The following is a 10026-nucleotide window of genomic DNA, read 5'->3' as shown; positions in this document are numbered from 1 at the left end:
TAAAAATTTATATAAGTATACAAAAAATTACTCTGTTTATGGTATATAGTNTGATAGGCAAAATAATGATACTCTACTGCAATGATATTCTAGCTGTGAAGGCATAAATTACCACTTTTGACATCAAAGGTTTGAAGGTGCACAAGGGTTGGCAAACAGTAAATCAAAAAAAAAAGAAATAAAAAAGCGATTCAAAACAAAACTTCAATAAAGAGCTGCTTCATGGTATACATGTACATTTTTTACAGGCATAAGTGTCAAATCTGGTTATCAAAGTTGTACATGGTTTAGTTGTTATGAGATAATTAATTGGTAGTAATGTAATTGCTAATTTTGCTAGGGTATTCAAGTTAATAGACACCAACTCTGTCACCCTGGTAACTATGGGAGTCAAAAGAACATTTTACTTTTAAAATATGCATAAAAATAGAAGCTGCATGTAGTGTGACTATCCAACAATTTATGACATTGGCTTAAAACTACTGTACATACAAGCAATGGAACCTAGCTCAACTGATAGTAGAGCAAGTATATTTTGTAAATTTCACTTACTTTATCTACAACATCAGTTCTAGCTCCATGAGTCAATAGAATATCAACAGCTTCAATACTACCACTATCAACAGCATAAAACAATGGAGTTTTCTCGCTCCTCTATATTATTAAAATTATTGGTATAATACTAATAGAAATTATCATTACTTTATTCAGAGCATTTGCATCAGCATTTCCTTTTGTAATCAATAATTTGACAATATCAGCTTTACCAGTCATACAAGCATAGTGTAGTGGAGTCTCACCTGACTGTAACATGCAATTACAAAAAAAAATAGAATCGTCAGCCACTAAACTATTAATTAAAAATGTATTGCTAAAGCAAAAATTCTATAATCATTTTAAAGACCATCAGTTGTAATGGAGTGAAAACTAACAAAAAGCATGTGAATGGATTAAAGAAATCATCCATTTAACATGTAGGTACATCTGTTTCCCTTGACTGTACAAACTTGTAATTATGCAGAAGGGCTACATGTAACATGCATAAAATATTATTATTAACAAAGGTGCTTACTTTATCTACCACATCAGTTTTAGCTCCATTATTTAATAGTACTTCAACGATTTCAATATTATCACTATCTATAGCATCAAACAATGGAGTTCTATTGTTCTATAGGTAAAAAATAATAAAATAAACAACATTTTAAAATAAAGTACATGTACTTTATCCAAAGCATTGACATCATAATTTCTTCTAATCCAAAAATTGAGCATTTCAACTTTATCAGATTTACTAGCATAATGCAGTAAAATTTTATTATCCTAATAATTATGACAAAAATAATAACATAATTATTAACAATAACATAGTTACATGTAAAAAGATAACAAAATGAACTTAAGTCTGCAGTTTACTACAAATTACTAGGGTGTATGCAAATGTTTTCTGATAAAAAATAAAACACACAAAATTGAATTGTTTTTGCTACTAAAAGTGCTAATGTACAGTTAAAACTTAATTTGTAAAATTTAACTCCCACAAAAAGGACGAGTTTTAATTAATAAAAATTTTACACTTGCAAAATATTTACAATAAATAGTTTTGTATACAGTAACAATAATTATAAAAATACTTATTTTGCAATAGCCTATGCATTATTACTTCATCCACAACATCAGTTCTAGCTCCATTAGTTAATAGAATATCAACAGCTTCAATACTACCACTCTTAACAGCGTTAAACAATGGAGTTCTGTTGTACTAGGCAACAACAAAAGACAAAAGTGCACAAATTAAAATTTTGAAAATTTACTTTATCCAAAGCATTCACATCACAATCTTCTCTCTTTGTGAAAAACTTAAGTATTTCAGCTTTACCAGATTTACTAGCACAATGGAGCAGGGTTTCACCATCCTATGATAATAGCAATAGTAGCAAAGCAATAATTGACCTGAGACCATTATGTAATGTATGGTCATGGCCAGATTTTTTTAGCAACTTAAAAATTATAAAAATCTAAAAATTATAATGAATTATAATGTGAAAACTCTTGAGCAACTTTTGAGTAATTTTGATTTTGAGCAATAGTCAGTACACTATGACTACTCAATTTTGATAAAAATTCCAATTAGATTTTGAGCCTCAATTATAATCACAATTGTGTAATCGTAATATTGTACAATTATAATTCTAATTGACTCTAGGTTTAGTTAGAGGCATAATGCTTTAACAATTATCATGTTAAAATTTGTCTCACTATATTCACAATGTCAGTTTTAGCTCCGTTATGAAGTAGAGTATCAATGACTTTAATACTGCATCTATAACTTTCAACAGCATTCAACAATGGAGTTCTTTTAGTCCACTATAAATTCAACAAAAATTATACAATTATTTAATAAATTAACTTTACCTTATTTACAGTGTTCACATCAGCTTTTCCTTTAGCAATCAACAATTGAACAATATCAGCTTTACCACTTTCACTAGCATAGTGTAATACAGTGTCATCGAGCTAAATGTATATAATCTAAAGCATTTTAAAACCCTTTTTGTCATGTGAAACATGCGCATATACATGTAAACAAATATTGAACTATCTAATTGGCTAGATCAAGCTTGATATTTGAATGTGGGTACTAATTGTGCCATGCAATTTTAGTGTTTTTAGTGAGTGCACTTAAAAATGCTAATTACATGTAAGTCAGTAGCTAATAATAGCAATATGTAACTTTCTATGTACATTAACAAGATAGGAGAGCTCTGTAACAAGATAACAGTATAAGTAGATAGGGTGGGCCTATTAACTGCTTAGATTGGCCTTTATAAACAGCGTTATGCCATGAAATGGGAGTTTCACCATCAATTTTTATCCTATTTTTGCTAATATTACTACTTTTTGCTAAATCAGGTCCCCTTGAAAAAGCTAAAAAACTAAGAGTGCAGCTAATACTCTAACATTTAACGGAAAATTAAAAATATATAAAATACTACTACATCTACATCTACATAGTAGTTCATATTTTGGGAAAAAGTAATAGAAGTACATGTAATAAAATAGATCTTACTATATTTACAGCATCAGTTCTACCTCCGTGAGTTAATAAAATATCAACAACTTCAATATTACCACTATCAACAGCATTAAACAATGGAGTTCTGTTTCTCTATAGATACAACATAATGATACAATTATGACTATTTTAAGTTAACCTTATCGACAGCATTAACATCAGCATTTCCTTTAGATACTAATAGATGAACAAAATCAGCATTACCAATTTCACTAGCACAGTGTAGAGGAGTACCAGTATACTACAATATAAACAAAAATTGACGATTCAATTATTATGCGCTTAATTGATGTACAATGCACCTTAATTAACAACAAATGTAATGTTAATTGTATCAAGATTCACTCAGACCCCATTTACACTAATCCACTTCACTGAATCAGGGTTGGTTTTGCTATTATCCGTTTCAGCAAGAGTCTACTCTTGGTTTCAGGTGTTTACACTAATCCAGCAGCTGCATTTTCATAGCCTGGATTTATCATTCGTTTATAGAAGTATCCACTTTGGTATCTGTTTTCATTTTGCTTCAGATAGGTGATGCGTTTTCATGTATTAGTGTAAACACAAGCTGTATCAGAATCAAAAAGTCTCCGTTTACATGTGAAAATGGATAAGTGTAAACGGGGCCTCAAGTATGTGTGTGGAGGATTGTGTACAAACTTACTCTATCAGAACCAATATTAGGATTGGCTCCTTTATTCAGTAATAATTCCAAAATGATAACATTATCTTCTTTTATGGCTTTAAAAAGAGCAGTATTACCACCAAGTGTACACTATTAAAACAAATTTAAATGATGGAGGATTCTTAATACTACACACAACTACTAACCTCAGTAGCATTAGGATCAGCTCCAGCTTCAAGTAGATCAATAACCTCCTCAGGTTTAGTATAAGGGTTTATGGCCTCTATCAACATTTTATTCTATACATAATAATATTATTGGAGTTGCAGCAAATGCAATACTAATTTGTTAAATTTAATAATTTTAATTCTTGCTGATCTTGGATATTTATGCTTTAAAATATAATTTTTTACTCTATGTACCAGATTGGAACTTTCCATTATAGCTTTTTCCTTAATAGACCCCTGCTCTAACAAAGACATTTCCTGCAGCACACTGCTTGCCTACAAAAAAATTTTTTAAATAATATTTAAGCCTATAGCTAGATGTACATTACAGTAATAGTTACAAAAAAAACATATCCGTCAGTTAAATACACCAGAATTCATTGTCAAGGAATTAAAATTTGAAAGGTGCCATTTTATTAATACTAAAAATCACTAAATTTAATTAGCTAATAACTTAATTTTTTGCAAAAATAATGCATTTTGCAAGAGGTATTTCTTAGTGGCTATTTTTCATAGAATCTAGCCTGTGAAATAAAACTTAATTACTATTATGAACATGATTGAAACCTTGTAGTAGCCACTATTTTATTTCACAGATCCATCTCCCTTTTAGCAGGGCTTTCTACAAAGCATACATGCTAAGTGAGTTAAACAGCATACTTCATGAGATGACAATTAGCACAAGTACAGTACATGGCATATGCAGCAGCTTTAAAATTCATTAAAAATCCAATTTTTTTGACTGGAATAAGCCCAAACTTTCTACACAACATACACATGTATATACATGAAAATCTATATGAACCAGGAAAAATAAAAATCAAGACCATGTTATAGTACAAAGACTTTGACCCAAATATTGAGCAAATTAAAAATTCATTGAAATATATAATTTTGATCAAAATCAGCTAAAACTTTCCTTCACAACATCAATACATGTATATACATCAAGAAAAAATATAAGAATGGAGAAGTCCATCCTTTTCAAGTTTAGCAAAATTTAGCCCAAGACCATGTACTATAGTACAAAGATTTTGCCTCAAATATTGAGAAATTTTTAAAATTTATAAAAATCTAATTTGATCAGAGTCAGCTCAAATGTTTTTAAACAACATAAGTACATGTATATATGCATTAAAAAAATTACAACATAGAATTTCCTTCTTGTATTTTTTATGCCAAAATCCTCCTGGCAACCCTGCCTCTTCCACATTTGGACAAAAATAAGAATGAATCTGGTTATGTGGGACTAAGCCACTGTCTGATGAGTGAGTAACTGTTCTAATTGACTTCGAGAGCATGTACCTGTACATAATTATCTGTCTATTAGATAGTGCTAACAATTGAAAAAAACCTGCAGATCCCATGTGATCATGCAAGCACAAAATTATTGAATACATCACATGTAGAATAAGGTTTTATGTTGGTAATTTTATATATATAAACTTTATCTTACGTGTGATATGTCACAAACAATTCATTGCAGTTAATGATAATCTTAAATAAACATCACTGAAATTTGCAAAAACTGCTACACATACCAAGATAGTATCACTGTCAGCAATGCTTTGCTCTGTTGATTCAGTCTTTAGTTGTGCGAGGGAAGAAGGTATAGCTTTCAAAATTGATTCCTAAATATGCAAATAATTTTATAATTTAAAAATCTATGGCTGGTACTTCTTTATCCATGAAATCAATTTTTTCGTCTACTGGATAATACAAAAGTTATCAATAAAAAAAATTTTTGGCATAAAATTACCTTCTTTGCTGGGTGTTGATTTATGAACAATATCTATTATAATCATAAAATCAAATCACCATAATACATGTATACGTACGTACATGCAATTTGAATTAATTCATAACTCACATTTCTCTTCTTGTAGTAATTCAATTACAGTAACTCCTTTATTCTCTAGCTTCTTCAATATCACTGGATCATTGAGATCTCTCATGACATCATCAAGAACACATGGCAGTATAGCATAAGTGATGATAATACAATTTTTCCGCAATTGTTTGAGAAATGCATCTTCTGACCATGAGAATTTACCAAAGGTTAATATCCAAGTATAAAAACGATATAGAAGCCAAGGAGAGTCAAGACGAAAGGAAATATAAGGCAAACCAACAGGAATGGTGGGGGAGAGCTCAGACCATTGATCAAATAAATGTACCAAGTCCTTGCACGAAATTTTATCCAGTAACTCAGCATATTTTTTTTCATAATCGTAAACTTGGTTCATAAGATCATCATCATGAGGACTAAGGTTTGATAATCTTTTCAGCAGATTGTAATTGAGATAACCAATAAAGCTTCGGTCACTTAGGAAGTCAAATAAGCCATTAAAATCCTGAACCTCTTTTAGAGAATTAATAACTTCCTTTAATGGTGGATAGTCTCTGGTTTTATCCTTAAAACATTCTTTTAGAAGTAGTTTTGCATCTTCCAACTTAACGCCATGATCTTGTAGTGAGCGTTTTACTGCTACAACAAGGTCAATGTATTTCTGCCTTAAACTGTGAGTTATTGGCTTTAGTATAGATAGGCGATCCATTACAGTTTCCATTTCATGAACACCTAATAATACAATATTTTCAGATAAAGCTTTAATTCTGTCACTTTTAGAGACACTACAAATTATACCTGTTATACTTGATCAACAAAAATGCCACAAGAGTTTAAAACTAAAGTAACATTTTGCATGCCTACCATACTACATTTTGCATACACAAGAAAGAACAATTAAGCAAAAACAAGGCAAACAACTTTCCATTAAAACTTGACTAGAAGCAGGCTTAGTAAGAATCATTACTTTGTTATAAAAATCATTATAGTGATTTCTTTCACTGATTTGGTCAAAAAACCTGAAGCTGCATGAAGTGACACCATTGGTGTCACTTCATGCAGCCTCAGGTTTTTGAATGGTGTCACTTCATGCAACCTCAGGTTTTTGAAGGTAATGTGTGAATTCATTATGGCATTTAATTGAAGCTTAATAGGCAAAACTCATACCTGGATTGGAGACAGGTTGACGTGGATGATCTAAAAACAATAATAAAAACAGAGCTGCATCATAAAATGAATTAATTAAATTAATAAAATCAATACACAAAAACTCTATAGCAGACATTTCTTGCAGAGAGTTGTAATTTAGTCAAAAACTAACACCCTTAATTGCCCATGCAAGTGTATTGCCGGGGGTTTTTACATAGATGCTTGAGCCCCCTTCAGTATACATGTATGTTCAAAATATTTACTAAACTTTTGGGCCTAAACAGCAAGGTACTAGGCCAAATCATTTAAGCAGTACCCAAAATCATTAGACACGTCCAGGTGTACTATTATATTAACCTTCTTATTTTATAACAATGAGCAAAATGCACAAAACCCAATTAATGGGCATGGCCTTGTGCATGCAGATATACAACATCCCCTTCTTTCAAATCCTGGCTATATATTAGTAATGGGTGAATCCAGAATTAGAAATCAATTCTGATTTCAAATTCTTTGGGCCTGGAATCAGTGAAATTAAATACCAATTCCGAATACCCTATAACAAAAATTTTTGTGGCCCAAAATTTTCATGGATTTCCCGTTTTTAAAAAATTTATGAAAATAAAATTCACAAAAATCAATTTAATACAGTTCAAAATGCCCGAAAAGTAGAAAACCTCAAAAATTAAAGCCACAAAACTTATTTTTAGACGGATCTGTGAAAATTTTGGTCCACAAAAATTTCTTGCTATACAGTACTACACTTGAGCTTGTACAAAACCATATAAAAAGGAAATTTTGGAGGTACATGCAATTAAATTTGTTGAATTTGGCGTTTTGATAGCCACTTGCCAAAATAAAAATCTGCCATTTTGAGCTATTATGTGCATGCTCAATGGCACATGGCCACAAATTTGACAAAATAAAATTTATCAATCACCAAAATTTAGCAATTCACCAAATTTAGCTCACTCCAAAACTTCCTTCTATATGGTATCTATTACCATATAATCAAAAAATTTTTAAGACTTAAAATTTTGTGAATAATCAAATTTATGGGAGAAATTATTCTGTGAAAAATATTTTCATAATTTTATTTTAGTAATAATAATTGAACATGCCCATTTTAATTAAAACGTGGAAGATTGAGATGGACTCCTGTGTCAGGGGGCACCACATCTACAAAACAGTGTGGACACCAGCAGTGATTACTAAGATCATCTTTGACCTTGCCTCTAGGCTTAAAATAGCGGTACAAAGATATCAACTTGACCGAGAACACAACTTGTTCAGACATGAGGGCATGCACACATGTACATACACACGTATTAGTAAGGTGTGGTTGACCACACTCTTCGAAAGGCTTCAATTAATATTTATTTTGAGAGGTTTAATTTTTTGTGATGCAAACAGTGATTACGAAAATAAAAAAATTTATTCCTCATAAATTTTTTTTGCTATACGGTATAGTACTCTTTTAATAAAAATGCAACAATAATAATTCAATAACTACTATTTTATTAACGGTGTGGTTTATTTTAAAATCATTAGAAATAATTCTTTTGATATGAGTATGCTTCCATTTGGAATCAAAGGATCAAATACTCTGGATGCCATCACTACTACATACTGTTCTTTCCAATGCAAAGTGTGGTGAGTCTTTATAAGGTGTGAATCAAAATACAATTCCTATGTTTTGTGTTATTATTTAAACACAAAATTCACAAAAATTAAACCCCTAAAAAATTTCCTGCTATTGCTATAATTACGCTACATGTTTTGTACCTTGATTGACCTCTAATGTAGACGGTGTGACTATAGGTTTGCTGAGATTTGACAAGGATTCAGATTCAGACATTGGAATAACTAAAAAATTTTAAAAGTGACACAATTATCAAAGTACTCACTTTCTTTAACACCATCAGCTACAGCATTCGATATAGCATTTGCTACAGCATTATCTGTTTCCCTTAGAGCAGTTATCAATTCAGGTATTGTTGGCTTCTCAGCACTACGCAGCCAGAGAGCCAAGCATTCAGTAAAACGTCGATCAATTTTGGTATACTGTCCCTCAATGATTTCCAGTGCATTGTAAGACAGTTTAAGAGAAAGACCAAGCCTATAATAGGTTTTTTTGCTACAGTTGTGCTTTTCAAGTAATCTAACCACCTCACTAAGATCTTTAATGTCTATAATATAATATAAAAACAGAAAATTCTGGTTTATGACTATGTTGTAACCACTACCACTCACTTAAGGTTCTTCCACTCAGAATGGAGGCAGTAGGTGTAATCTCATTAGCCTCGTAGTCTCGCGTAGCGAGATTACTATCCTCAGTACATGATTCAGCCATTTTTGAGCATGAGGCCATTTTTGGAGGCGGGAATCCTGTCATGCAGTGCATGCTCAATCACAATCAGGATAAGATAACACTGTAGTCTGTGTTCCACCTCAAGCTACCACCTTACTATCTCTATGCTATCACTAAAAATCAAATAAAATACAATACAAAAGTAAAAAAAATTAAAAAATAAGATAAAGAAATAACAGAAATATAGATCTAGTAAAAAATAAATTAAAAATAAATAAATGAATAAATTAAAATTAAAAAAATATATATATAACAAATAAGATAACTATATAATTTTTTTCAATTTAAAAAATTAAATTTATTTAAGAAATAAATTTAAAGTGGGATTGATCTATTTATTTTTATCTGAGTCAAAAAATGTCAATTGATGGCTCATGCTAGCCCCCTTAATTATGGCATTCATCTAGTTAATAATAATTGTAAGATTTTACCCATTAATTTTAATACTATAACAATATAAAATTACTATTATCATTGCAGTTACTATTTGCTTTGTAAGAGCCTCCAATTTTATTTCAAATTAATTTTTAAAATTAAATACACTACTTACGAACAATGATACATGTATAAACAAAAGTGTAAACAGTTAAGTTGTAAAACAGCATTAAAGTTAATACTATAGCAAACAAGTTCTAAAACAGTATTAAAAGTTATTATTGAAAACACAGAGCTTGAAAGAGCTACTTACTAAAGTACTTGTATGTGTATTGAACTATTTGTGTGTGGGGG

General features: G+C 30.5%; 2 protein-coding genes across 3 annotated transcripts; both read right to left on the bottom strand.

Annotated features, from left to right (window-relative positions):
• Positions 1-552: 552 nt before the first annotated feature.
• LOC109585814 (ankyrin repeat domain-containing protein 39 homolog) lies at positions 553-1691 on the bottom strand (the record flags this gene model as incomplete). The annotated part of the gene is made up of 5 exons (XM_020001955.1): positions 1664-1691; positions 1225-1323; positions 1073-1171; positions 703-804; positions 553-654 (listed from the first exon to the last, which is right to left on the bottom strand). Coding segments are annotated over exons 2-5 (354 nt in total), but the record flags the coding sequence as incomplete, so codon positions are not given.
• LOC109585818 (uncharacterized) lies at positions 1587-10025 on the bottom strand. Of its 2 annotated transcripts, XM_020001961.1 has the most exons (18): positions 9986-10025; positions 9180-9410; positions 8834-9115; positions 8712-8792; positions 6945-6974; positions 5799-6509; positions 5688-5720; positions 5606-5637; positions 5470-5559; positions 4124-4204; positions 3908-4000; positions 3741-3851; positions 3216-3317; positions 3071-3169; positions 2416-2517; positions 2260-2367; positions 1815-1916; positions 1587-1762 (listed from the first exon to the last, which is right to left on the bottom strand). In XM_020001961.1, the coding sequence occupies exons 2-18, from the start codon at positions 9328-9330 to the stop codon at positions 1589-1591; spliced, it is 2382 nt and encodes a 793-aa protein (XP_019857520.1). In that variant the 5' UTR covers positions 9331-9410; positions 9986-10025; the 3' UTR covers positions 1587-1588. The 2 variants fall into 2 exon arrangements, with proteins under 2 accessions (XP_019857520.1, XP_019857521.1); XM_020001962.1 differs by lacking the exon at positions 9986-10025 and having other exon boundaries at positions 5606-5634; positions 9180-9423.
• Between the last annotated feature and the right edge of the window lies 1 nt (position 10026).

This window comes from Amphimedon queenslandica, unplaced genomic scaffold (assembly GCF_000090795.2).
Source record: "Amphimedon queenslandica unplaced genomic scaffold, v1.1 AMPQUscaffold_13005, whole genome shotgun sequence".
NCBI classification, from domain to species: Eukaryota; Metazoa; Porifera; class Demospongiae; order Haplosclerida; family Niphatidae; genus Amphimedon; species Amphimedon queenslandica.
Note: the sequence above shows the minus strand (reverse complement) of the source record. Positions and strands in the feature narration are given on the sequence as shown.

Excerpts from the sequence above, each read along its gene's own strand:
- LOC109585818 (XM_020001961.1), bottom strand. The coding sequence starts at position 9,330 with ATGCACTGCATGACAGGATTCCCGCCTCCAAAAATGGCCTCATGCTCA. Across the intron at positions 5,721-5,798 it reads ATTACTACAAGAAGAGAAAT|ATATTGTTCATAAATCAACA; the intron begins GTGAGTTATGAA and ends TGATTATAATAG. Across the intron at positions 4,205-5,469 it reads CTGACAGTGATACTATCTTG|GCAAGCAGTGTGCTGCAGGA; the intron begins GTATGTGTAGCA and ends ATTTTTTTGTAG.